At 57.0% G+C, this 27,922-nt stretch overlaps 1 protein-coding gene across 1 annotated transcript; it reads right to left on the reverse strand.

Annotated features, from left to right (window-relative positions):
- On the reverse strand, positions 1-27,484 carry KLHL26 (kelch like family member 26). The gene is made up of 3 exons (XM_061188619.1): positions 27,384-27,484; positions 4,956-5,138; positions 1-2,766 (listed from the first exon to the last, which is right to left on the reverse strand). Exons 1-3 carry the CDS (start codon positions 27,458-27,460, stop codon positions 1,185-1,187), a joined length of 1,842 nt encoding a protein of 613 aa, XP_061044602.1. The 5' UTR covers positions 27,461-27,484; the 3' UTR covers positions 1-1,184.
- Between the last annotated feature and the right edge of the window lie 438 nt (positions 27,485-27,922).

The raw sequence follows: 27,922 nt of genomic DNA on the forward strand, positions 1-27,922 counted from the left end.
GACGTCTGCTAAGGTATGAGGTTAATTCTTTACATGGCGAGTGGGTCACAGAGACACGACATCAATCGTCCATTAGCAGCAGAAGAGACACTTTAAGTTGCCCCGAGGGGACAAATCTCATTTATAAGACAGTGGTGCTGGCCTCTTAAAAAAAAAGCAAGAGAGAACAACAACAAAAAAAATGGTTTTGAGGTTCAGACAACAAAACAAATGTGGCTGGAGATGCCGCAAAGCCCTTGAAGGCAGAGGCCTCACGGCCCGCCTGACTTCCCATGCAGGGTGGGCACAGGCCCTGCGGCATGTCAACCTGAACACAGGGTTGCGGGGAGCAGACGGCTGGAAAGAGGGGGAGAAATAAGAAGCACGGGACAGGCCTGTGGAAAGCAGACGCACTGTGAGATTCTGAAGCAGGCGTCCCCTTTCATTCACGGGACAGGGACAGGGAGGAGGAGAGCCAGCCCGTGCTTACTAAGGCCCCACACATCACCCAGGGCCAGAGGGGAAGGCCTGATGCCCGTAAGGACCGTCTCTGGGAGCTGGCTGTGTTTTTTTTCCTCCTGAAAGCAGATGATAGAACACCCTGAAGGTGCTAAGACCCAGACCAGGAATGGAAATGAGTGCCGGCTCCCTCCTGACCAGCAGCTCAGGCTTCCTGGGGAGGCGGAAACGTGCCCTTCTGGCCAACCCAAGCCAGGTACTTGCCAGCCGCTTCTCCTGCTCCTGGAGGTCCATATGTTACAGAGATCTGGGGTGTGTTTATTTAAAAAAGGACGCATGCAACTCATGGGGGTTGGGGGGAATTTGGGGATCAACCGTGAATGAGTTTGCATCTGAATATCTCAGACCTCTGGGCAGGGGGAGGGGAGAGAAGTGGGGCAAAGCCACACCACGACGCCCCAAAGGAGACCCCGATTCCTGCCCGCCAGCCATCCAGCGAGAACTCAAGGTGGGCGAGGAAACCGCCTTGGGTGTGAGTTTGCTGCCACATCAGCCTTGTTGCTGGCAGCCTCCCCCACCGGGCACAGAGCCAGAATCTGCTTCAGGAAGGAAGGGGGGTGAGGAGGGTGCCTTATGCGAGACCAGCCCGCGGGGGTGGGGATTCGAAGTTCCCCGCCCAGACGCGCACCCGCCAAGCCCCTCGCAGAAACAGCAGGCGGCCAGGCCGGGAACCAGGGTCTGGGGAGCTACCTCCTGGTCCTGGCCCGGGGCAGCAGGACAGGGGCACAGGCGATGCCGGCAAAGGACTCCGGGAAGTGCAGGTCGCGCTCCCACTCGTCCGTCTCAGTGTTGTACACCTGCACGATGCCTGTCACATTGTTGAGCCGCCAGTTGTAGCCTCCAACGATGTAGATCTTCCTGTCCAGCAGGCAGCAGCCGGCCTCTGACTGTCCAGCCCGCATGGGGCTCACACTGGTCCACTGGTCCGTCTCGGGCACGTAGTACTCCACGGCCAGCACGTCAAAGCAGCGGTCAACGTGGTCCATGCGGCCGCCGAGGGCGTAGATGCGGCCGCCGGCGCCCACCATGGCGTGGAGCACTCGGGGCTCGCTCATGGGAGCCTTGAACTCCCACTGGTCGGTCTCGGGGTCGTAGCAATGCAGGGCCTTCTTGTCCTCCACCGAAATGCCGTAGCCGCCCGAGATGTAGAGGCGGCCCCCAGACGAGGCACCCGCGTGGCCCCATGTGCGGCGCTTCAGTGAGCAGGCGTAGCCCCACTCATTGCGCCGCGGGCAGTACCTCTCAACTGAGGCCAGGCTGCCGGCCCGGTTGCGGCCGCCCGTGGCGTATACCATGCCGCACAGCACGTTCAACTGGAACTGGATTCGGCTCTCCTGCATGGCCTGCAGGCGCAGCCAGCGGTTCAGGTGGGGGTCGTAGCGGTAGCAGGAGTCCACAGCGCCCTCGCCACTGCGGTACTGCAGGTGCTGACCCCCGGCCACATACACGAAGTTGTCCAGCACGGCCACGCACGTGTGGCTGCAGCCCACCTCCATCTCCGTCAGCTCACGGAAGTGGCGGGCCCCCGGCTCGGGCAGCTGGTACACCTTGCTGCTGACCGAGCGGTCGCTGTCGGTGTAGGGCGTGCCGCCAAAGGCAACCAGCGAGGGCACGTCCGAGCGCACGGCTGTGCGCGGCGACTGCATCTCATGCTGCCGGAAGGGGAGCACCTGGTAGTTGAAGGCCTCCAGCAGGTACTGGCGGCACAGCACGTCCTCCACCATGATGTCCAGCGTCTGCACGCTGTCCACCAGGTCTGAGGACCGCATGAGCGGGAAGCGGATGTGGCAGAGCACGTGACTGGCGCGCAGCCGCCGGGCGGGGTCGTGCTGCAGCCAGCGGACGGCCACACGGAACAGGTCAATCTCGGCGCAGCTCTGCAGCCGGTTGCTCTTCAGGAAGAAGACGAGGCGCTCCAGCGGCAGGTGCAGGAAGTCCTCCTCCTCGGCAATCTGCAGGAAGTGCCGGAAGGTGAAGGTGTCCACCGATTCCTTGAGCGAGGCCAGGCTGAAGGTGGTGGCCATGTGGCCGATGTTGAGGCAGGTCTCCACGCTCATGGCGGCCTTGAGGAACTCCTCACACAGCTCCACCACGGGCAGCATCTGCAGGAACACGGCTGCACCCAGCACGTCCTGCACACAGTCCAGGTCCAGTGTCACCTCAGCACTGTAGGCGAAGTCGATGATGTGCCGCAGGCCGCGGGCCGACACGCCCTTCAGCTCAATAACGTCCTGGCTCGTCTCCCTCATGCCGCCCGTGAACATGGCCCTGAAGGTCAGAAACACAGCATGTGGGCTCAGGGCAGCCAAGGGGCACTGTGGCTGCCCGAGCATGGCCTGGCCCCGGGACACTGCGAGCAGGGCACGGCCGGCCAGGGGAAAGCAGGCCGGATGCTCATTAAAGACAGGCAAAAAGGAAAAGAAAGATTTTTAATCCACCCCTAGCCATGCGTCTTCCTACAAGCAGCAACTCCCCACTCTGCCCCCCTAGGTGGAGCCCTGCCTGGCCTCACCCAGAGGTGTGCGGTGCTGGGGCTCAGCTGACTCAAAGGGCGGGGACCAGGGGCTGCTCGCTGCGGGGCTGGTGCGGCTGTGCAAGAGAAGACCAAACCTTGGCTTTGGCTCTGGCTCTGGGGACAGGTCTCCAGCCCCACCTTAACACCCAGCCCTGGACGACCACGCCAGTGGCAAGTTCAGGAGACAAGGCAGGGACCCCCAAGGGCACTAGGCACTGTAGTTCACAGAGCCCAGCCCCTCACGTGGGCAGCTGGCTCCACCTTCCCCAGCCTGGGTCACTGTCACATGGGTTGGGGAGGGGTGAGGGTGCCCAGGTCAGAGTGCCCAATCAGGGGGCTGTGCTAGGGTCCCTGCCATCTCCAGAGGCTTACGTGGTCAGGAAAGCCCCCTGAGAATGGCCCAAAGGAACACCAGCCCATCGTGAGACCTGCCCCCCAGCAGCAAGTAACCCCAGCTGTCAGCCTGCTATCCTGCTCTGAGAAGCAGTGCTAACGTGAGCGCTGCTGAGAGACGTAGGCCCTGGGTCACAGCTCCCCATGGCCTTTGAGGGCCCCCCACCAGGAAGAGGGGTGAGAACCCCAGTGCCTGCTCAGGGTTCATGGCAGGTTCTAGAAGATGGCGTGTGCTCCAGCTTGGGGCAAACTGGCATTTCATCATAATTATAACTACCATCAGCACACATCTGTGACAGCCGTCTGAGGGGAGAGAACTTCCCGACCTTGCCCGACAGATGCCCGTCCCCTAGTCGCACACCCAGTGGGCCCAGCTCAGGCCCCAGAGGAGGGACAGCTGAACTTGGTGCTGCCGTGGGGCCACTAACAACCGCCCAACCCTCCACCGCAGTGCTCTACCAGCCCCCTGGACCCTGCCCCTTCTTGTCCCCGCAAGTCCCGTCAGTCCATCGAAGGCAGAAGCAATCACGGTGACGGTGACGGGAGGGAGCATTGCCTTTTAAGGCCTCACCAACTGCAGTGCCAGCACAGAGGAGCCTTTAAAGGGCAGTTCTGGCTGGGCCAGCCCGCCCGTCCCCAAATCCAGAACAAAAATAGAAGCGGCGCCCCAGATGGCTTGGCTGCTCCAACTCCCCAGAATGGCCCCTCTGAGCCCGTGGGGCGGGCAGCCAGGGGGCGCACCAGGCAAGGCACCCCAGCTGCGAGGAACATGCAGCCCGAGACGGGCACCTGGGATGGCAGGTGGGAACGCTTCGGCCACCCCTGGCAAAGTGGGGCTGAAGAACCACCCCCAGGGCGGCACCCCAGCTCTCTCTGGTGTCAGGAGGAAGCTTGCCAGCTGGTCACTAAGGGAATGAGGGAGACTGTCCCCAGCCTGTGACAGCCCCCAGCTGATGAGAATGGCCCCCAGCCCTGCTCCGTGGGGCCCTCGCTCCCCTGCTCAGCCAGGCACAGGGAAGGAGCTTTCAGGAAAGGGCCTTCAGGGTAGAGAGACCTGTACACCCAGCAAGGCCTCACTCATCACGTGGGGCCTTGGACAGAGCCTGGCACACACAAGGGCTGCCGAGCAGGTGTCCCTCCCATCCCTCAGCCTGAGCACAGGTGCCATGAGGGCAGAGCTCGTGCCTGTCTTATCCCTGCTAAATCCCCAAGGCCTAGAACAGCGCCTGGCACATGCAGGCATCAAATAAAGACTTAGAATGAAAACCTGATGGAGCCCTGCCACCTTGGCAGGGCAGAAGCTGCTAATCGGGCACCCACCTCTGTCCCCCAGGCATGCTCTGCTTGTCTGCTCAGTGTCCCCCATAAGTTTGAATAAGTAGCAAACCTGGAAAAACCTGCAGGTTTACTGGACTTCTCTCCAAACCCAAAGATGGGCTAACCCCAGCCATTTTCCCTCAGAGCCATCCCCGGCTAGATGCCCAGCCCTGAGATCTTCCCTCTTAGAAGGGCGGCACCCTCCACCCTGCCCCTGGGGGCCCACGCTCACCTGAAGTAGTCGCTGCAGGCGGCCAGGACCACCTTGTGCGCGTGAAAGGTCTCTCGGTTGATGGTGAGCACGACATCCAGGAGTTGGCCCTGGGCGCGGAGGGCAGCGAGGCCCTGCAGGAGGCTGGTGCTGTGGCCCGGGGCCGAGAAGGTACACTTGAGGGCCCCGTTCTTGTCGGCCATGCTGCGGGAGAGCAGAGGTGGGCAGGTGGCTCACAGGCCTCAGGGCCGTCTGGTCCCTGGGCAGGTTTGGCAGGGCTCTGAAGTTGCCCCGGGTGGAGGCAAAATTGCCAGAACCAGCCCCAGAGAAGTGGAAACCAGGCCTGGGTCCCAATGGTGTCTGCCACCTGTCCACTGACTGGCCGTGGCAGTGGATGCGCCTCTCCAGCCTCCATTTGCCACCTGTGAAATGGGTTTGATGCAGGACCTGCAGAGGCTCCCGCATCCCTTTTTTTTGTATTTGAGATGAGATTCACATAACATTCATCATTTTAAACTGTACAATTCAGTGGCATAAAATCCACTCACAATGTTATGCAACCATCACCTCTATCTAGTTCCAGAACATTTCAGCACTGTGAAAGAAGACCCATACCCATTACCAGTCACCCCCCCCCAATTCCCCTCCCCCAGCCCCTGGCAACCACTAATCTGCTTCCTGTAACTACAGATTTGCCTGTTTTGATGTTTCATATAAATGGAATCATGCAACATGCGGTCTTTTGTATCTGGCTTCTTTCACTCAGCCTGATGTCTTCAAGTTTCATCCATGTTGTAGCGTGTGTCAACGCTTCATTCCTTTTTCTAGCTGAGTAATATTCCCCTGTGTGGACACACCATAATTCCTTTATCTGTTCACCCATCTATGAACCTTTGGGTTGCTTCCAACCTTCTCCTCTTTAAAAATTTATTTCATTAGCTTTCATTCTAAAATGACCTGTGCCGGGGCTTCCCTGGTGGTGCAGTATTGCGGCTCATGGGCCGCTTCTATTTTTATTCTGGATTTGGGGACGTTAGGAATCTGCCTGCCGATGCAGGTTTGAGCCCTGGTCCGGGACGATCCCACATGCCAAGGAGCAACTAAGCCCATGTGCCACAACTACTGAGCCCGCGCTCTAGAGCCCACGAGCCACAATACTGAAGCCTGCATGCCTAGAGCCCATGCTCGCAACAAGAGAAGCCACTGCAATGAGAAGCCCGCGCACCACAACGAAGAGTAGCCCCTGCTCACCACAACTAGAGAAAGCCCGCGCACAGCAACGAAGACCCAACACAGCCAAAAATAAATAAATAAACAAATAATAAAAAATAAAATGACCTGTGCCTACTGAGTGCTCATTTTAAGGTATAGGACTCCCCATGTCACCTCACTGTCCCCTGTGCCCCAGTGAGCCATCCCCACGAGTAAGCCCCTCTTCTCTCCCCTGCAGGAGGCAGGGTGGGATTAGTTGCCAGCACAGAGCTCCAGCACAAGTCTGAAGGAGGAACTCAAAACCTGCAGCCTCCCGGGTGGCACTAAGCCCCGGGGTTGGGGGTGCCATGGGCCAGCTTCTCACCGTGGGAGAGGGAGAGCCACCTCCAGCAGGTGCTGACCTTCAGGTCTAGCCACTCTGACACCAGCCAGCATGGCTCTTGTGCCCTGTACCCCAGGGGAGGGCGGCCACATGACCATAAAGTCACCCTGGCCGTTTACAAAAGAATTTCGCTCTGGCTGCACTCGGTGGACACCCAGTCGAGGGGAAACGCCTGTCAGTCCTACCTTTCAGGGACACGCTAAGCAGTTTGTCCACAGCCCCAGGGCTGTAAGAGGACACAGGAGGACTGAACCCGGGCCCAGGAAACAGCAGGTTGCATGGGATCTTCCTGTCACCAATGTAAGGAAGTCATAAAACCAAGAATAACTGCCCTAAGATGGATTTACCTACGGGGGCAGTTAGCTGGGGATGCGATAAGTAAAACAGATTCCTGCACCTCAAAATGAGGATGCACAAGGCAAAGGTTGCCTTGGAATAAAAATAAAGTTTTGAAAAGGAGAGGGGTGGAAATAACCCAAATGCCCATCAGTGGATGAATGGATAAACAAAACGTGGTGTATGCATACAATGGAATATTACTCAGTCATAAAAAAAGAATGAAGCTGAGTCATGCTACAACATGGAAGAAACTTGAAGACATCAGGCTTAGTGAAAGCCGCCAGACACGAAAGGCCACGTGTTGCATGATTCCATTTATATGAAATGTCCAGAAATCCACAGAGACAGAAAGCAGATTAGTGGTTGCCAGGGGCTGGGGGAGGGGGGGTGTGGAGTGACCGCCTGAGGGTACAGGATTCCCTTTGGGGTGATGAAAACGTTCTGGAACTAAACAGAGATGATAGTTGCACGACATTGTAAAAGCACTAAATGCCACTGAATTATATACTTTAAAATGGTGAATTTTATGTTATATGACTTTCACCTCAAAAACAAAACAAAACTCAAGGACATCTGAGCCTTCTCAGGTCATGGGCAAAACCCTGCCATGACCTCCAGGGCCTCACAGCATACAAGGCCTCTGTGGCCCAGCCCCTATCACCCCCACTCGCTTCCCCTCATCCCCTACCCCCTCCCCAGCCCCTTTCCCCTTTGCTGTTTCATCTCGGAAAACTTTTGTAGAAATGCATCGATAGGGCTTCCCTGGTGGCGCAGTGGTTGAGAATCTGCCTGCCAATGCAGGGGACACGGGTTCGAGCCCTGGTCTAGGAGGATCCCACATGCCGCGGAGCAACTGGGCCCGTGAGCCACAACTACTGAGCCTGCGCGCCTGGAGCCTGTGCTCCGCAACAAGAGAGGCCGCGATAGTGAGAGGCCCGCGCACTGCGATGAAGAGTGGCCCCCGCTTGCCACAACTAGAGAAAGCCCTCGCACAGAAACGAAGACCCAACACAGCCATAAATAAATTAATTAATTAAAAATTTTTTTAAAAAAAGAAATGCATCGATAAATGAGTTTAGGAGGCCCTAATATATCACTTCCTCCTCCAAACACAACAGAAGGGAGCAATGCCCATCAGCCTCCATGGGGTCAAGAGCCTTCCCAGGACTCTCTCAGCCCCCACCCCACCCCAGGCAAAGGCCATCCTCCCCAGCCCTCTGCTCTCTCCCCATGGCCTCCGGCTCTCTGGAACTTGCTTTCCCATTCCTGGGACTGACGCCTGCCCACAAATGAGGGTCAGGAATGTGGGCACTGGTCTTCCCAAGAAAGCAGGAAGAGAAAGAAGGCTCCTCGACTCCTACTGCCCACCGGCTCCCAAAACACAACCAGGGGTAAAAGAGCTGACGCTGGGCACAAGACACACAGTCGCTGCTGACGGGAGGTCCCCGACTCGCACAGGCCGCCCACCTCAGCGGCCCTTCTGCAGAGCCTCGGGAAAAGGGGTAAACCATCCAATGGGCAGAGGGGCTGCAGGGCCCTGGGCACTGCCTGCAGGCCTGCGAGATGCTCAGGGTTCCGAAGGTGTGGGGACATGGCGGGGGGACAGGGGACGTGGCAGGGGGACACCACCTGTGCTTAGCGGAAAACCATCCTGTCTCTGGGAGGCAGGAACACATGTGATTCAGAGCCCAGCGCTGTGGTCATCTGAGCTGGTGATACTGGGACGCCAGTGGTGTCGGTAGCCAGATCCTGGGTTTGTCCCGGAGGCTGGGTGTGCAGACCGTGGAGGGAGGGAAGGAAAGGGACCCAGGAGGACCCTGAGTCTCTAACTTGGCTGAGTCGCCTCTCCCCACCAGGTGGAGGGGATGCCCACCTCACACGCCCCCCTCCTCTCCCAGGCAGGAAGCAGCCAGTGCTGCTGCATCCAGCCCATCCTTCCTGACTGGGTCACTACTCGGATCCGAGTCTCTGCTCTTTTGGTTTCCCAAGAACCCCACCTGACCCATGTTCTGAAGATCACGAAGAGAATGTCATTGGACCCTCAGGATTCAGAAGGCCTCAAACTGTACCCACCCACTGGCCAGGGCTGCCCTCAGCCATACAGGCCCTGCCAAGACATCTCCAGGGACAGGGTCTTGCTGTGTCCTCTCGGCGACACCCTGTGACGGGCCTCTGGACCGCCGAGCCAAAGCCACATCCCACATGAGCCTCCAAGGACCCTTGAGGTGCTCAGATCCATCCCCCCCTCCCCCACTCTCCTCATGGGCTTTTTTGTCAGCCCCTTGTCTGTTTCTCATGGGTGGGAGGACACAGCATGAATGAGACAGAGCAGACCAGCCCTCGTCAGGCACACAGTCCGGGAAATGGGGACCCAAAGTGGTCACATCATCCAGAACTGGCTTCACATCAAAGCTGTGAATGTCTCGCGGGGAGGAGACAGGAGCTGGGAGCAGAGAGGTGCAGAGGCCAGAAAAAGCGGGGGTGTCCCCGGCTTCTCCTCCCAGCTCTGCCACCCCTGAGGTTAGACAGTGATGCCCAGCCTCTCCCTGGGAGCAGAGGGCTTGGCTGCATCCTGGGTGTTGGCCCTAAGGCTCGACTCCCACGAACGGCTGTCCCTGTGCAGAGCCACCTCCCCTCCCAAGACGGGCCCCCTCCTGCCTGGGGCCAGGTGCTCCACCTTCCCTGTGCAGCACAGTGGCCTGGGATCAGGGACGGCTGGTGTGACCCCTTGGAACCTCCCTCCCAGGACCAGGGGGCAGAGAAGAGGTGTGTCTCAAACCAGGGACCGTGTTAAGATGCAGACACAGACGTAGACTTGGCCAGTCTGGGTAGCCCCGGGGATGGCAGTGCTGCTCTCCGCAGATGCCACTCAGCACAGCAGGGGCTGCGGGGTGTGAGGAGGTGACACGCAGACAGCACCTGTGCGCCACTTGCATCACCAGGATCCCCTAGAGTCATCCAAGCCTGGATCCTGGCCCTGAGCAGAGTGTCTGGAGGGTTGGGCTGGGACCCAAAGCCTGGGAGGTGAATCTTGGCCAGACCCACTCCGGAAAGACTGCCCGGACTGCACCACGGCCCTTGCTGCTCCAGGCTCCGGCACCTGGTGTGAGGAGCAGAGGGCAGGATTCCGAGGCTGCCCTGCTATCTGCCAGCTGTGTGACTAAGGCACGTCCCCTGGTCTTCTGGGTCTTCATTTTCTCAGCTCTCAAATGGGGCAGGCAGGACTGCCCTGGTGGTCCAGTGGTTAAGACTCTACGCTTCCACTGCAGGGGGCATGGGTTCGATCCCTGGTTGGGAACTAAGATCCCACATGCTGCACAGCGCGGCCAAAATTTTTTTAAAAGGTGGGGAGGGGAAGGGAGGAGCAGACGTCACAGAGCTGCCATGAGGCTCCTCGGCCCCCATCACCTTCTGGGAAATGAGGGACCATAGACCCACTTCCCCCAGCTTCACTTTGGGCTGGCAAGGCCCAGTGGGGGGCTACATCCTGCCACCAACCATACAAGCCACTCATATGCCTTTGAATGGGGCCAAGTGCTTGGGAACTTGAAGCTTGGAACCACCCACAGAGCACCAGCCCACGGCAGGTGTCAAGTGAGCCTGGCTGGCCTCTCTGTGGACACCTCACCTCACAGATTTTGTATATTCCCCCAACCCAGCCTTTGACATTTTGCTTTTAGCTGGCCTCAGTTTTTTCTTAGAAGTTCCTCTGAGAGTGTGAGGCAAGCTGGGAGGATTTCCTGTGCCTCCTCTGAGCTCTGGGGAATGGCGTGCCTATGCATGTTTTCACCAGAAGAAAGATCTCACACCAGAGGCAACTTCATCCTGGGGCTGCTTGGTCCCTGGACATATATTTACTGTGGTCCTCCATATATAAAGAGCACCAAGAAATCAATACAAAGCCAGCAATGTCACAGAAGGATGTGGGCTGACGGTTCCTAGGAAAGGAAGCACAGCTGGCTGGAGAGACCTAAGACTCAGCCTCGCTCACGATAAGGGAAGTGTGCTTGCCAAAGGACTGGCTTGACCCCTCAGGTGGGCAGAGTCATGGGGTGGGCCATCTGGCAGCAGACGCTCTTGTCCATTCCCAGCAGGAGTGCAAAGAGGGACAACTCCCAGGCAGGCAGTTTGGCAGATCTAGCAAAATTCTAAAGGCTCACATCCTTGACCTAGCAAGTCTACTTTTGGGATTTACCTGAGATGTACTCATATGTGCAAGTTGAGAGATGTGTGAGGATATTTACCAAATACCATTTCTGGGGGCTGAAGATGGGAAACAAGCTAAACACCCTTTAAGGGGGTACAAAGGGCTGCCCTCCAGCTGAGCACGGAGGCCGTGCATACTCTAAGCGTTAAAACGCTCCTCTGCAGGAGTTAGGACACCCCGGCCCAGGAACCCCTACAAAGCCCATAGCACTTCTGCTTACAGGGTGTGGAGCCCAAGTTGCACCAAGGGGGTAGGAAACGGCCCCTTTCTGCACATGCCTCATCCTGTCCCAGGCGCTCCTCCTCGTGCCTCCAGCAAGGCTCACGGCACCTCACAAGGCTGGTTTCCTCCTCCCATCTCACCAGTGGGACAACTGTCTCTGAAGCCCCCACCGCTACCCCACACACACCTCACAGCCTCTGGGGAACTCAAGGAAGGAGGGAGGAAGCCGGCAGGGGCCAAAGTCCCCAGCCTAGACAGAGAAGCAGGCTTGGCCGGGCGGAGGTGGGCAGGAGGAAGAGGGAGGGCCGGGGCCTGGGACCGATGACTAAGGGAAGGACCCATTACTCAGACCGGCCCAGACAGGGGGCGGCTGGCGAGGCGGGGCCCCGGGCCCCCAGGAAGGCGGCAGCGGCAGCCCTTGAGCTAGTCCGAGTCTGCAGACGGCCACCCAAGCCACGGTCACCCGCGCTGAGTCATCGGAGCCAATGCGTCAGCAGCCGGGTCAGGGCGTCTCTGGAGGCCACTCACTGCCTCCCCAGCTGCACCCTCAGCCTGGACCTGGCCTCTGACCATGTGCCCCCCGCTGTCCTGACCCCAACCTCCGCGCTGTGTCTCTCTAGCACTGTCATCAGGCACCCCCAGCCATGTGCAGTCCCGTGCTGGACACGGGGACACAGCTGTTGCCTCCCTCTGGATGTCCCTGCACAGGGGCTGACAGCCAGTGGGACTAGGTGGGGTAAATGCCCACCTGTGGCAGGATCCCCACAACCTCCAGGCATCCCCAGCCTGCTGAGCCCATTGCCCAAGCTGTCGCTGGATCCTTGCTGGCGCCCCCTGTGGGGACTCCTTCCTGCCCCCCATTCTTCATGGGGTCACCCCCCAAATACACCAGGGGCTAGAGTCCTTGCCTCAGGGCCTGCATCGGGGGGACCCAAGGCAGGATGGCCTAGTGAGGGACAGCCACAGGAGGTGCAGAGCCACACCAACAGTGACAGGGCCCCGCGACGGCGGTAGGGGCTGCCTTGGGAGCAGCACTTGGCGGGGTGGGCGCTCCCCTCCTCCTGCCCTCGCCCGGCTGCTGGCCCTGGTCTCCACTGTCGGTTTCCCAAGCCCACAGGAGAGATATGAAGCCCCTGAAAGTTCTTTTCACTGGAATGTCCAAAAAAAAAAAAATGGGAAAAGGCAAGACCAAGAAAGAATTTCATGGAAACATTTCTTTGGGGTTTTGTAAACTCCTTTCCCACCCCCACATGGAGCCCAAAACTCAGGCCAGAACAGAGTCTGACGGTATTGCCCCTTTAACATACTGTTCTGACATGCAAATTCCCTCACTTCCCCTCAAAACAGAGAGCACTTCCACTTTCAAAGCCAATTTTGGTTTTATTGTCCATGTGGCTCGATGGAGCACAGCAGCGCAGCGCAGCTGGTTGGCTCACACCCCGGCTGATGCAGTACCAGGGAGCTCCAGGCCACTCCGCCTTAGGGTCCTGGGTGCATCAGCAGGGAAGACACTGCACTTGGGGGGACAAAGGGAGACAGAGACCCAGAGAGGGGGAGAGAGACCCAGAGAGGGGGGACAGAGACCCAGAGAGAGGGGGACGGAGACCCGGGGGGGAGGGACAGAGGTTGGGGGATGGGGATGGGGCTCTCTAGCTGCAGATGGAGAAGTGCCGGCAGCCCGCTGGTCACCTCTCTGTCCTATTTCCCATACCACCAACCACTGCCTCCTATCCAGCCACACTGGAAGCTTCTCTGGCTTCCCCTTCCTGCCCGCCTCAGACCCTTCACAAAGCAGGCTCACTGACAGAGCACATGCTGGGCACAGCCCTTCACAAAGAACTTCATGAATCCCTGGCCAGCCCAGGAGGTCAGTGCAGCAAGTGTCCCCTTCAAGATGGAGAAACTGGACTTGCCTGGTGGTGCAGTGGTTAAGAATCCGCCTGCCAATGCAGGGGACATGGGTTCGATTCCCTGGTCCGGGAAGATCCCACGTGCCGCGCAGCAACTAAGCCCATGTGCCAGAACTACTGAGCCTGCGCTCTAGAGCCTGAGTGACACAACTACTGAAGCCCGCACGCCTAGAGCCCTTGCTCCGCAACAAGAGAAGCCACCGCAATGAGAAGCCCGCACGCCACAATGAAGAGTAGCCCCTGCTCACCATAACTAGAGAAAGGCTACACGGCAACGATGACCCAAGGCAGCCAAAAATAAATAAATAAATATTTTTATTAAAAAAAAAGATGGAGAAACTGAGGCCCAGCATGACCCCCCCCCATGGCTGCAGGCAGCTCCAGTACTGGCTCCCACTTCCCGCTCTACTACAGCCTGCTGACTCTGCCAAGGCCACTGCTCTGCCTTCCAGGCACGCAGCTCCATGGATCAAAGGTGCATCTGAGCCAAGGTCCCACATGTCCCACAAAGGCAGACACCCCAAGCCACTGTTGCTGTGGTTACCACAGTATTTCACAGCTCTGGGTACTGTGCTCCCAGCCCAAAGGATGGAGTCACCATGTTTTGGCACCTGGCAGTAGCCCTCAAATGCTCCGGCTGGCCAGCAGCCCCCATGCTCACGTCAGCACGCTCTCTCCTGGGGCTGCTCACCCCAGGCCGGCTCCGCCCTCCTCACCCCCAGACAGCCGCAGCCCCACGGTAAGGGGCAGCTCCTTCTCAGATGCCTGCAGTCCTCTCACAGGGCTTGATCCCTGGGCGCTCTGGGGAGCAGATGAAAGAGCAGGGCTCCTGTGTGGACAAGTGTGGAACCCAGGAGCAGATGAAGATCCTCAGAGCAGGGTCCCAGCAGGCCTGGAGGCCAAACCACTGAGAGAGACTGGGGGGCACAGAGACCCATAGAGAGGGGACAGAGACCCAGAGAGAGAGAGAGAGAGAGAAGAAAATCTGGCCAGGGCCCCAGATCCCATGTGCCCCTGAGCCTGGGCTCTTTCCACAGCATCAGCTGAATTGTTTATTTCTCCCTCCTGGTCATCATACTGGTTACTTCCTACATCTTCTGCGATAATTTAAATCAGGATGCCCAGTGGCAAGGTGGATCTGCGCACCCCATGGGAGGCCAGGTGAGCCAGGCCGCCAGGCAGGGGCAGAGCCTCATCCACTCCTTCCCACCTGCTCTGCCTCCTCCAAGAGCTGGGCCGTGGACACATCTAGGGCCTACTGTGAGCCCACCCTGGGAGCACGTCGCCCACAGAGACGCTCTCCCTGAGCCCTGCAAAGGGGCACCAGGCCACACTCGCCCACCTCATCTTCAGGGCATCACCAGGCAGGGCCACCCCCCACACGTATGTCCTTGGCTCCTGCCTGTCTGTGCCTGCAGTGCAGTGACAGGGTGACAGAAGAGAGGCGGTGCTGGGTGCTGGGGAGTACCGGCAGGAGGGAACCATGCAACCTGCCGGCACCCGGGACTGGTGGCTCCTGAGAACCCCCACGTGACAGCCAGGGAGGCTGAGGGTCCAGAGGGTGGTAGGGAAGGCAGACAGGTTCTAGAACCCACGTCCACCTTAAAAGAACCATCATGACGCCTCTCAAGGACCCAGAGAGGTGACAGGAGCAAATTCCTAGGGGCTGGGAGTAGAGGCAGGGGTGTGCCTGGCCCCACAAGTCACCAGCCTCACAATAAGACCCCACCAGCCATCCCCAAAGCCTGGCTGGGATCCTGCGCGCACAGAGCCTGGCGCTGGACAGCCTCGCTCAGTGCTGGTTCCACTCAAGGCAAGTGGAACCACCCGGTCAGCTCCGTCATCCCGCCCTCCTGAGACAGGGACAAACCGTGTGGATTCCCCCACTCCCGCAATACTCACTGGGTTACAGCCAAGAACTCTACAGGTATGGCCCACCCTCCCACAAGCAGAAGGCAACAATGACGTCAAAGTCCATCACTCTCCTGCCTAAGCCCCCTGTGGCTCTCCGACAGTCTTGCTCTTCAGGGGCCACAGTGAGCCCAGTGCCCCTGAAGCCCAGCCGTGACCTCTTGCCCAGGCTCTCTGCCCTCACCCCAGCCTCTGACTGGTGCCCCAGGGAGCCCAGGATGCGTGAGGATCTGGCCACTGCTGATGGACAAGAGGACCCTGTAGGCAGCACTTCCCCAGTCCCAGACCTGCCAACTCCAGCAACTTCTCAAGGCTAGGAAGACAGAAGGGGGACACCCAGACCCTCCTTCCCTCATCATCAGCAAGCTCTCTGCCTCCACGTACCCCCACCTCTCCCCATCCTGGCAAGCGAGCATCCTCCCACTCCATGCAAGACTGTGGGCCCGGGGCAGTGCCAACCTGGTTCCCAGCTCGCCTCTCAGTGGGCAGCCTGGAGAGGGGTATACCACTATCGTCACCATTTTACAGATAGGGACATTGAGGCACAGAGAGGTTCAGGCACCCACCCAAGGCCACACAGCACGTAAGAGGCCTGGCCAGTGTCAGCCTCTCTGTAGCCCCAGGTGGATGGGCCCCCTGATCACCTCCATGATGCAGATGGGGAGACTGAGGCTGGGAGAGCTGAGACCACTCACCAGGAAGGCCAAGCCAGGAGGTGGACGTGGAGCTGGACAGCAAGTGGGGCAGGATGTGGCTCCTCAGTGGCAGCCAGGGCAAGGGTGTGGACTATTCCACTAACCCCCCGTTATGAGGGAGGTAACCCCATTCTGCCAGGTCACAGTGGGAAAGCCCCACCCAGGCCTCCACACCTCTCCGACCCCAACCCAGCTCTATTTGTCTTGCCTGCCCATCGCTCCACCTGGTAAACCATCCGTCTGTTTCCAACCTGTCTCCTCGAAGCTGCAACAGGAGCCTCACCAAGCAGGGCAGGGTGGGTTCTGTCTCCTGCTGTGTACCAGCACCTGGCACCATGCCCAGCATGTACTCAGAGCTCAGTCACACTTGTTGATTAAATGGCTGGATGGCTGAGTGGGTGGGTGGATGAATGGATGGATAGATGGGTAGATGGATGATGGATGGATGGATGGACAATGGGTGATAGGGTAGATGAATAGATGAATAGACAGATGGGACAGATGGATGGATGGTTGGATGGAAGAGTGGGTGGATGGAAGGATGGGTAGATGGATGGATGCAAAGGATGGGTGAGGTGGCAGGTGGATGGCTGCTAGGTGGCAGCAGTGGCCGGGGCCTGACTCATATCTCTGCTTGTTGCAGGTATCTGCTGCATATATCTGCTCTGTTACCCGCTCCACGCAACCTCTGGTCCAAGTCCTGGGACTAGGTATGTTATCCTCTGACTGGGCTCAACCAGGAAGCCCTTGGCAGGCTCCTCTCTGGGATGTCTGGCCTCCACACTTTACTCATGCTATTCCCCAGGTTGAAGGGCCAACTCCTTCTGCCCCCCACCTCCACCCCTCCTCCCTATGCTGCACTCTCAAGCCCACTAGCTCTTCCACGCTCCTCCATCACTTTCCCTTCCAAGCCTTCTCGAAGTAGAAGGTCCCCCCCATGACCTCCCTTGCCCTCATGGCCCAGTCAGGGTTCCCCACAGCCTCCGTGACCCCTCAAAGCCCAGCCAGGGCCCCAATGCCAGGGGCAGCAAGGGCGACTAATAAGCAGGTCTCAGGGTGAAGCTTCGCCTGTTTTGTTCCCACCCACTGACAAGAGGCTGATCCCAGTAAGAGCCCATCCCCCCACATTATCCCTGCTGCACTGGGCTTGGAGATGGGGCCACTTGAATGAGCAAAACCCCTTCACTCTACAAATTAGGCAAGTAGGCACATGACTGCATGGCCCCAGAACACCACTCGGAAACCCTGTGAGAATCCAGCATTGCAAATGCCAGCATTTCAGGACCCAGCCCAGCTGCCTCCCCTGGCAGGGCAGGTATTGAAAGGGACAGTTCCACCAAATGGCATGTGCTCATGCCCAGTGGTGCTAGGCCATATGCAGGCAGACACAGTATGGGTATGGCTCAGCAAGGACCTTCCAACAGCAGCACAAACTTAGGCATCAAAAGGGGCCTCTCACGAATATCTTCATTTTAGGGGGTGCCAACATCCCTTCCTTCTTCTGTTAAGGGCCCCCTGTTTTCCTCAGGGAACCTCCTTCACTCTCAGCCCCAGTGGTAAGGATCAGGAGACCCACCCCTGGGCTGAAAAGGGAGAATTCATAACCCAGCCTGGCCAACCAGAGCCTCCCAGGCCCCCAGCCATGCTGATTGATCCCAGGATGGGGAGTGTGACCCATTCGACCCAACCAAAACCTTCCCTGGGACTTTTGCTGGAGCCACCAGGATGGAAACTTCCCTTCCCCCTAGGGTTGCTGGGATGATGGGGAGCAAGGTGAGGTTACCTTGCCCAGCCAAGAGCTAAGAGACGGGAGTCACAGGTTCCAGAGGAATCATCTGAGCTCTGAATTTAATGAATTTAAAAACCGGAATTCTCCCTGAACTTATTTTCTATGTGAACGATGAACTTTTATTTTTTAACTGAAGGCAGTGAGTTGAGTTGAGTTTCTGGCTCTCGTAACCAAAAGGGGCCTTCAATGTCAGAAGCCTCTGATCCGGGGCTCGAATTCTGGATGAGCCTCTGGAAAAACCACTGTGGAGTTAATACTTCTCCAGCTACCACCTCTCCCTGCAATGCACACTGGCTTCCTACCCTGGGAATGGGGATGAGGAAGCCTCACTGGTTGATCTGCAGGTGAGTGGGTGGTGACCAGACCCAGCCTGAGCCCCGCCTGCCCGTAAAGAGACGGCCCAGCTGTCTCCCTGTGAAAGGTCAGCAAGCTACCCATGCCCCCTACTGTGAAAGTTCAGCAACTCTAAATGCTAAAATACTGGAAGCACGCCCAAGGCTGGAGCTGCAGGGCAGCCCAATGCCATCAGCCTCGGCAAGGAAAACACCACCCAGAGTTTCTGCAAGTGACTCACGTGGAGCGTAAACATTTGTGTGTTCCCAGTCTCCCTGCCTTACGGCCCACGGGCTGCCATTACCCCTTGCACGACAGAGGTGGGGAAAAAAGAGAGAGAGCAAGAGAAGCCCTCCTAGGATCAACCAGACTTCACCAAGCCAGCACACAGTTATGACTTTAACTATAGTCCTGGAAGTTTTCCAAGTTGAGGCTGCCTTGGGGGTCTGCAGCGGGGCTCCCCTACATGACTGTTGCTTCACGGGCATTTTGTCACCCCCCCCTCCAAACCCTTCCTCAGGAGAATGTCCCACTCTCAGCTACAGTCATGGAAGATTCTGAGTGATCACGTCTCCCTGCTCCTGCTTCCTCCGGCAGACTGCTTCAAATTCTAACATCCCTTTGAGAGGCGAGCTGTCCAGATATCCAGCCCAGCCCAGCCCAGCCCAGCCCAGCCCGCTCCTGCTAGGATCCTGTCTTTGACCCCTGTGGAATTTCGCAGTTGTGGCGTCAGAAAACGTCTTCGGCCTCGATCCTTGATCCTCGGGTGACCCCCCCTTGAGGCCTTTAAAAGCCCAAAGGTCCACCCCTCAAGATTTCCTCCAGGCTGAGCGTGTTCAATTCCGGAAGCTGCTTCCCTCATAGGAAAGGTCTGCGATTCCCCAAAGGCGCCGGTTACTTCCTCCCGAATCACAATATTTTCAGTGTGCGGCGAGGTGGTCTGCGGGAAGAGCTCAGCAGCAGGGCTGCTCGGCGAGGGGTCTGAAATCACGCTGGATGCGCCCCAAAACCCACTCTGCCAAGGAATGTTAGGGAAACGCTCTCATAGACATGGGGGATGAGTTCTGTGAATCCTGAGCAGCCCTCTCTGAAGGGAAATGGGAAAGGGGCGGGGAGGAGGAAGGGACTGGAGACTCGGGGTTAACAAGTGTTAAGAGCCCGTCTGCACAGCTGCGGAGCGGCTACCACAGGAGGAGGGCGGGTCGGCCCGGTGGGGACCCAGCGGGCCCCAGCCCCCACTTCCCCCGGCAGGCAGCTGGACAGGGAGCACGGCTGGTCCTTTCCCCATCTCCAACACGGCGCTAAGATCCTGTCCGTGAACTAAATGGAGCGCGTGCAAAAGGGTACTGCTCGCTGGCTTCTCTCTAACGGGGCTGATTCACTGACAACACACCTGTGAGTCTCTGTTTCTCTACCCGGACCCTGCCATTAACAAAAATCAGGAGAAGAAGAGTGACCCTTGCTCGGCTGGCCGTGGAGGGCCGTTCCAGAAGCCTCCCAGTCAGGCCAGCTCCTCCTGCAAATCCATCGTAGATTGTATGTAGAATATCCGCTAGACTGTATCAGAGCCTCCACAGTGAAGCCCTGCCTGCGGGGAGCACACATTCTAGGGGACACAGATCCTTAAGAACACAGAATGGACCATGAGCCTGGGGCAGAGGACGAAGAGGGGCAGACGGGGGGAGTCATGGTGGACAGAGTGGCCAGGCCCCAAGGAGGCAACACAGGAATTGTGCAAAGCTCTGGGACAGGTCACCCCAGCCGAGGGAGGGTGAGCTCACGAGGCCCAGGAGGGGCACCAGCCTGCTGTTGGAGATGTGGGCTGTGGAAGCACGGGGGCCCGTGGACGGTCAGGGCCTCGCCGTGGGAGACAAGGGGATCACGTGGAGAAGTGAATTTTGTTCTGAGACTGTTCTGAGAGTGAGGAAGCCCCCGGCAGGTGTCAGGCAAGGGACGGCCTGGTCTGATGCCTGCCTTGGGAGGGTCCCGCCAACTGGAGGTGGGGGGACAGCAGCCAGGAGGGCAAGAGTCGATGGCAGCTCAGAGCCAGGATGAGGTGGAGGTGGAAGAAGGGGCCGGACGGGGATGTGGCTCAAAGGTGGAAGCAACACAGTGTGCCAATAGATTAAAGGAAGAGAGAGCAAATAAGTGTGCATGTGGTGAGTGCTCTCAAGGAGGTCAGAGAGGAGAGGCAGGAATCGAACTGGGAAGGACCAGGTCCTGGTTGTTAGAAGACCAGGGACCCTCGAGCAAGGAGAGGCACGAGGACTTTCCAGAACAGAGGGGGGACCTTGAGCCCTCCAGGCCAGATGTCCATGTCTGCTCCCTGTCCCCACTGGATGCTCTCAGGCAGCAAAGGCTCTCAAGCCAAGTGGGGCCTCATCCTCCTGCCTGATGCGTCCTCCACCAGCACTCACTCTTTGGTCCACGGCAGAAACCTGAGAGCTGGTGACTCCCAACCTGGCTGCCACCATGGGTCAGCATGTCACACAAGTTCAACCTTGAATCTTCCCCAAACCCATGCCCGCCTCACCATCTCCACACCCGCCCCTCAGCCCAGGGCCCCTCATCTCCTGCCAGAGGGATCCTTCCAAAACACGAATCTGACCCAGGTGCCCCCTCACCCAAACCCTGCACCAGCCCCCAGTCTCCCCACTCCTCCCTCTCACCCTCTCCAGCTCCCCTCTGCCCTCTGGACCCCTAAAAAGCCAGGCTCCTCCCCCTCCAGAACCTGCACATGCCACTTGCCTGTACCCAGAAAACAGGCCACCTCCCGAGACTCCCTTCCCCCAAGCTGATGGCACTAACCTTTAGACTCTGCTCAACCTCATCTGTAAGGAGACTCTCAGAACCTTCCAGAGAAGGCAGGAACCTCCAACTCAGCCTCGGGACATTTTATGGCAACCGTGGGGAAATGACGGCCCAACTGTTTCACTTGCTGGCACATAAGTGTCCCACACAGGCACGGCCCATCTGTCCGGGGGCCCCATATGCCCAACACCAAGCGCAGCGGCAGGCACACAGGAGGCATGAGACCACCGACAATCGCCAGGGGAAGAGAAAGGTGTCAAATGAGTCCCATCCACAAGAGGAAGGAGCTGGGGATGCGGAGAAGTCACCCTCCCTCCTCCCCCTTCTCCAGGGCCTTCAACCCTAAGTCTGAAACATGCCCCAAGACCAAAGGGCAGGAGTGCAGAGAAGCCCCACTTTTAAAGTGTCTGGGGGGGAGGCAGGCGCAAACCTCCAACCTGGCCCCTCTGAGCTCTCCCGTGAGGATCGGCAATAAAACATAACCAGTTAAGGAAAGTGGGATGACACACTACATCTACTCCCTAGAGATGGCGCAATGATAGCAGAGGCTAATAAAGCCTTTCTACCCCATAACTATGGCTGACAAGAAGGCCATCCCCGGGGGGTCGCAGCTACCGGATGGAAGTGGTTCAGCTATGAGACAATCAGGCTGCACAATTCAGGGCGAAGTGTGCAGTTTTCAGAGCAATTTCACATCGTGACCTCAAGGGACCCTACCGGTGAGAAGGTGAGGAATGGGGCGCCTCACTCCCAGAGGAGGAGCTGGGCTGCGTGACCCAGCCCCCGAGCACCTCTGCCCAGCACTCTCTCCAGCTCACCCCAGACTCAACTGCCCCACCCCAATACTCTGCCAAGACCCACCAGCTCATGCTCTACACTCTGTTCCTAGGTGCCAGGCTCACATGGCAGCATCTGTTCTCTCAATGCTGCAGAAGCAGCTCAGACTTGACATGTTCCATTCTCCCACTGGCCCTGCCACTGTCCCTCTCATGGCCACCAAGTAATGATACTACCATCCTCTGAACTGCTCAAGCTGACAACCACAGAATGAATGCTTGTATCCCCCCAAAATTCACACATTGAGACCTATTCCCTAATGTGATGGTATTAGAGGGCAGGGCCTTCGGGAGGTGATTAGGTCATGAGGATGGGGCCCTCATGAATGGAATCAGTGCCCTTATAAAAGAGACCCCAGAGAGCTCCCTAGACCCTTCCACTATGTGAGGACTCAGCAAGGAGGCCACGTCTATGAACCAGGAAGAGGCCTCTCCAGACACCAAATCTGTCCGCGCCTTGATTTTTGACTTCTCAACCTCCAGAACTTCAAGAACTAAATTTCTGCTGTTTATAAGCCACCCAGTCTATGGTATTCTGTTATGGCAGCCCAAACAGACTAAGATACCAACTTTCTCTTCCCAACCTGCCACATTGGCTCGTTAGCAAGACCTGCCAAACACCCCATGATCCCTTCTTGGTCCACGTAGGCACAGCGGACAGAATGCTAACAGCTTCAGGACCGCAGGGCAACATTGCCACTTCCACACTCACACACACACATGTGCAACATGCTGGGCACCCTCTGAGCATACCCTCACCCTAGTTTGCTTCTTCCCAGCTACCCTGCCCAGTAGGTCTGGGGTCCCACTTCCTGGATGAAGACTAACACACAGAGGGTTGCAGATGTGCCCAAGGCATGCAACAAGCATGTGGGTCTGATGAGGTGCCTGATGCCACCAGATCTCCCAGAATTCCTAGGAGGAGTTGAGTTCCTGTCTCTGAAGGGTCAAATTCCTGTCTCTCCCTCTCAGCTGAAGAGAGGATGAGGCCAAAGGAACAAGAATCTTCTCAGAAGGCCAAATCATTGCCCAGTCTTTCACACAGGAGTTGGGGGGCTGGACTCTTCCAGAGCCTCAGGGATTAGTGGAGACAATCTAGGGTGCAGCCAGAGAGGGCTTATTAAGAAAGTTTAAACAAGCAAAGGCCACCAAGCCAGAAGCAGACGCCTCAGCTGAACTGTGCCAAACCCACTCACACTGTGTCCCAGTCACGACTTCCCAGAGAAACACCTATGACTGGCGTGCCCCTCACCCAGATACTCCTGCCTCACCCCCCAAGAAGCAGTGTGAATCAATGAGACTAGGCCCCATCCAGACACCTTTAGGAAAGATGGGCGGTGAAGAGAGGATGCCAAAGGCCCAATGTCTGAAGAAACTTCATGGTGAGACGGTTCCTCCAGAACTAGGCAGGCCAGGTACCTCACAGCAATGGAATTGTAGCTGGGGAGGTGCGACTCCTGGGAGAGTTCCTCCACCCCCTCACAACACACTGTAAACCTCCTCTCTCTCCAGGAGCCTGGACCCCCTCAAGGGCCTGAGGTGGAGCTGAGAGGGGGCCTGCTGCAGAACAAGTTTCTTTTGTGTGAGTGAGCCTGCAGCTAGGACCCCACCTCCCCTCAGCAAGCGCCCAGCCAAGGCAGCCATGCTCTGTCCATCCCAGAGGTTCGGCTTGGTCATTAACGACCATCTCTACTAGGCAACGGGTTTTTTGTTGATCCCTCGAGATAGGAAGGAAGGAGAATAAGCTTTTCTCTTTCTTTTTTCCCCCTTGGTTGCAGAAAAGTGAAGTTGGAACAAACAAGTTATATAATGCTGGGGGCGGCTGGGGGAATGCAGTCCCTCCTAAGGACAGTTTTTCAAGTTGTGGGACCGTTGGAAGGGCCGAGGGGAAGACAGGAACCGCCCCCACCCCTGGCCAAATGACAAAACCCTTCATGGGACAAAAAGGCAGATGCAGGCACCACCTGGAAGGCTGGAAAACCAGCCTCACAGACAGGGCCAGCCTCCCCCCCGGTCCCTGGCAGGCCCACAAGTCTCCCCGAGAAGGCAAGGGACAGACCTGACCACCTAGAAGGGACTTCCTACCAGCCAGACTACAAGCCCTAGAGAGCTTTTCCACACTCCATTCATCCATCCCTCCCTCCCAGCCATATTTCCTTTTTTTTTTTTTTTTGGCTGCTCCAGGTCTTAGTTGCGGCTTGTAGACTTCTTAGTTGCGGCATGCAGACTTCTTAGCTGCGGCATGTGGACTCAGTTGTGGCATGCATGCAGGATCTAGTTCCCCAGCCAGGGATCAAAACCGGGCCCCTGCATTGGTACCGCAGAGTCTTACCCACTGGACAGAACCCCAGGGAAGTCCCCCAGCCATATTTCTTGAACACTTCTTTCCTCTGGGCTGCCTGTGCTCCAGGCATACAAGACCAAGACTACACGAGACAGACATGCTCTCTACCCTCAATGCATTTCCACTAATAAACACACCAAGTAGTGTTGGGTGGTGACTGCATATTCAAGGACACACAACAGCCATAGGACCCAGCAATTCTGCTCCTGGTATATACCCCTAAGAACGGAACACAGGTATTCAGACAAAAACTTGTACATGCATGTTTATAGGAGCATTATCCAAAACAGCCAAAAGGTAGAACCGACCTAAATGTCCTTCAGCTGGTGAACAAATAAACAAAACGTGGTATGTCCACACAATGGAATGTTATGCAGCCATAAAAAGAAGTGAAGTACTGACACACATTACATTGTGGATGAACCTCGAAAATATTAATATGGAGTGAAAGAAGCCAGACACTAAAGGTCACATATGGTATGATTCTATTTATAAAACAGGTAAATTTAGGGAATTCCCTGGCGGTCCAGTGGTTAGGACTCTGTGCTTCCACTAATACGTTGCATAGTCGCGTGGTGAGGCCAAAAAAAAAAAAAGGTAAATTTATAGAGACAGAAAGTAGATGAATAGGGACTTCCCTGGTGGCGCAGTGGTTAAGAATCCGCCTGCCAATGCAGGGGAAACGGGTTCGAGCCCTGGTCCGGGAAGATCCCACATGCTGCGGAGCAACTAAGCCTGTGCGCCACAACTACTGAGCCTGCGCTCTAGAGCCTGCGAGCCACAACTACTGAGCCCGTGTGCCACAGCTACTGAAGCCCGCATGCCTAGAGCCTGTGCTCCTCAAAAAGAGAATCCACCACAATGAGAAGCCTGTGCACCGAGTGAAGAGTAGACGCCGCTCGCTGGAACTAGAGAAAGCCCGCGCGCAGCAACAAAGACCCACCACAGCCAAAAATAAATAAATAAGTAAATAAATTTATTTTAAAAAAATAGGAAGCAAAAGTACAAAGATTCAATGAACAATTTTTTATATTTTCTGGGATGGGGAGGCCCTGCTTGTTAAGAACCTCAATTGCTAAGGCGAAGGGTTACGCTACAATGTGCATCATTGATTTCCTCTGCCTCTTTTGCTCTGTTTTATTACAACCCCTAATTTGTTCATCACTCTAGTATTTGTAGAAAGATGTTTTGTATTTTGCCACATCATGATAATAAGAGTCCCGGTCTGACTGGCTGGTTTATAAGTTTAAGTACAAATAAATAAAAGATCCATTTTACCTTGAAAAAAAGAAAAAAAACTTAAACCTACACCTACCATAGGACCCAGTCATTCCACTCCTAGGTATTTACCCAAGAGGATGAAAGTATATGTCCACACAAAGACGCATACCCAGATGTTCACAGCAACTTTATCTGCAATTGTCAAAATGGAAACAACCCAAATGTCCATCAGCCAGTAAATGGATAAACAAATTGTGTCCATCCATATAATGGAATAGTAGGCAGCAGTGAAAAAGAACGAACTTCTGATACTTGTGACAACACAGATGAAACTTCAAAAATATTCTGTTAAGGGACAGAAGCCAGACACAAGAAGCCACATATTATATGATTCCATTCATGTAAAATTTCTAAAAAGACAAAACTACAGAGAGCGAAAGCAGATCAGAGTGTGCCTGAGGCCAGGGGTGGGAGAAGGGTTGACTGCAACGGGCTTGAAGGAATTCATTGTGGTGATGGACGCGTTCTGAAAACCTGGATTGTGTTAATGGGTACATAACTCTATAAATTTATTAAAACTCAGTGAGGAGACTTCCCTGGTGGTCCAGTGGTTAAGACTCCGTGCTCCCAATGCAGGGGGCCAGGGTTCAATCCCTGGTCAGGGAACTAGATCCCGCATGCCGCAAAAGCCCACCTGCTGCAACTAAAAGATCCCGCATGCGGCAACGAAGATCCTGTGTGCCACAACTAAGACCCGGTGCAGCCAAAAAAACAAACAACTCCAAAAAACTCAGTGAACTGTTCAGCTAAAATGAGTGAATTGTATAGCATGTAACGAATTATACCTCATTCTTGCCGCAGGTTATCCCTAGCCAGGGCTCAAAGCAGGCACTAGGGTTCACTGTCCCTTACATGCCACCTCCTACTGGTCACCAAATCCTGTCCACTCTATGCCCTGCATGTCTTCCCAAATCCCCTGATCTCTCTTTGCTCCCCACTACAGGCCTCCAAAGCCCAACTCATGCACCCGGACCCTCAGGCCTTTCTGAGGCACACGAGTATTGACCATTTCATCATTTATCACGCTGACGGAAATTATTTGCTCCCATAAGCTCACCAGCAAGAAAAAGTCCGAATTTCTTCCTTGGCCAGCCAAGGGTAGCAGACTGTCCTGGGGGACCGGGATGAGAGGGTCTAGACTACTCTGGCCTTGTGCAATGGGAAGAGGGAGGGAGGTCTTACATCCTAAGGCAGGTGTTCTTTCCCTCTGAGAACCCAGAACAATGCATAAAAATACCTTCAATTGCTATGCCAATTCTTCGGTTCAAACAACCAGTCTCAGGACTTGTACAAAGGGAAAGGGGGCCTCTCTCAGATCAAAAGGGGTGAATTCTTCCACCTTGATCTGAGGGCAAGACCTTGCTTCAAGTTCTTTGCCCTGGGGATGAATGGGATTTACACCCCATGGGGCTTGTAGGGAGGAGCCACAAGGATGGACCCTTCTCATGTATTTTTTAAACCTTCAGCGCTCTCTCACCATCTTCAGGCTTCCCAAGACCCACTCTAGCCCCTCAGGACCCCTGGGACCCCAAGACCTCTCCCTGCCAATCAGGACTCACTGGGACCCCCAGGGCCCCTCAGCTCCCTCTCTCAGGTTCTCCCAGGTCCCTCAGGCCTCTTTCAGGCCCTTGGGTTCACTTGAGCCTCCTACTCCCAACCTTCTACAGTCCTCACCCCTCCCAGGTCCCCTCAGCCTGTCCTCAGGACCACCTTTAGAAACCTCGGGGTCCTTCAGCACCCTCCAAGAAGCCGTGGGCCTCAGCCCTGCAATTTCCCCTCAGCCCCTCCTCAGAGTAGCCCAGACAGCCTCAACAACCTCAAGACTTCCTATGGCCCCTGCTCAGGACCTCCCTGCCTCCCAGACCCCTTGGCATCCCCAGTTCCCCCATGGCCACATCACAGTCAGGAGCCCCTGGGTTTCCCTTCAGATCTCCACACCCCTCAAAGCCCTCTCAGGCCCCTAGGGCCGCATGCAGACGCCTGGAGGCCCTGGGGCCCCCAACCCGCCTTCGGATGCCCCGTGAACAGCCCTCAGTCCCCTCAGTACTCCATAGCCACCTAAAGTCCGCAGCCCCCGTAAAAATCCTCGAGTCTGCCCAGGCCGCTCCTCCAGGACTCCCCTTAGGTCACTCCAGCCCCGGGGCAGGTGCAGGCCCACCCTGTGGGCTGGTTCTCACCTGTTCGGGCGCTCGGGGCCCGGGCCCGCGCCGAAGCCGCCGCCACCAGCGCCACCACCGCCACCGGACGCCGCCATCTTCCCGCCGCCGCCACCGCGCGTGCTAGTGACGGGAACCGCGCGCGCCGGCCCGGGAGACTAAGTCTCGGGGGGTGGGGAGGGGCCTGCTCTGAGGAGGGGCGGGGCCCTAGGCGAGGGGCGGGGCCGGGTCTGAGGAGGAGGCGGGTCCTGGGCCGCGAGGGGGCGGGGTCTGCAGATGGGCGGGGCGGGCAAAGGCAAGTGCCGGTTCAGCTGGAGGAGAGGGGGGTGGGGCCTGGGGAGAGGGGCGGAGTCTGGGACGAGGTTCGGTCGTGGGTCTGAGGAGGGACGGGAGACTGGTGGGACAGGGACAAGGGGCGGGGGGCATGGTCTACGGAGGGACGTGGCCCGAGTAAGGGGAGGGACCTGTCTGGGAGAGACTGGGCAGAGGAAACCTGTGCGTGTGGGGGCGTGGCCTGGGGGGGCGAGGAGTGAGGCGAGGGTGGGACGCAGCAAGGAGTA

This window comes from Eubalaena glacialis, chromosome 4, assembly GCF_028564815.1.
Source record: "Eubalaena glacialis isolate mEubGla1 chromosome 4, mEubGla1.1.hap2.+ XY, whole genome shotgun sequence".
Taxonomy (NCBI): domain Eukaryota; kingdom Metazoa; phylum Chordata; class Mammalia; order Artiodactyla; family Balaenidae; genus Eubalaena; species Eubalaena glacialis.

Coding starts and splice junctions, on each gene's coding strand:
- KLHL26 (XM_061188619.1), bottom strand. CDS start 27,460: ATGGCGGCGTCCGGTGGCGGTGGTGGCGCTGGTGGCGGCGGCTTCGGC. Junction 5,139..27,383: donor GGCCCCGAGCGCCCGAACAG/GTGAGAACCAGC, acceptor GCTCTCCCGCAG/CATGGCCGACAAGAACGGGG. Junction 2,767..4,955: donor GCCTGCAGCGACTACTTCAG/GTGAGCGTGGGC, acceptor TCTGACCTTCAG/GGCCATGTTCACGGGCGGCA.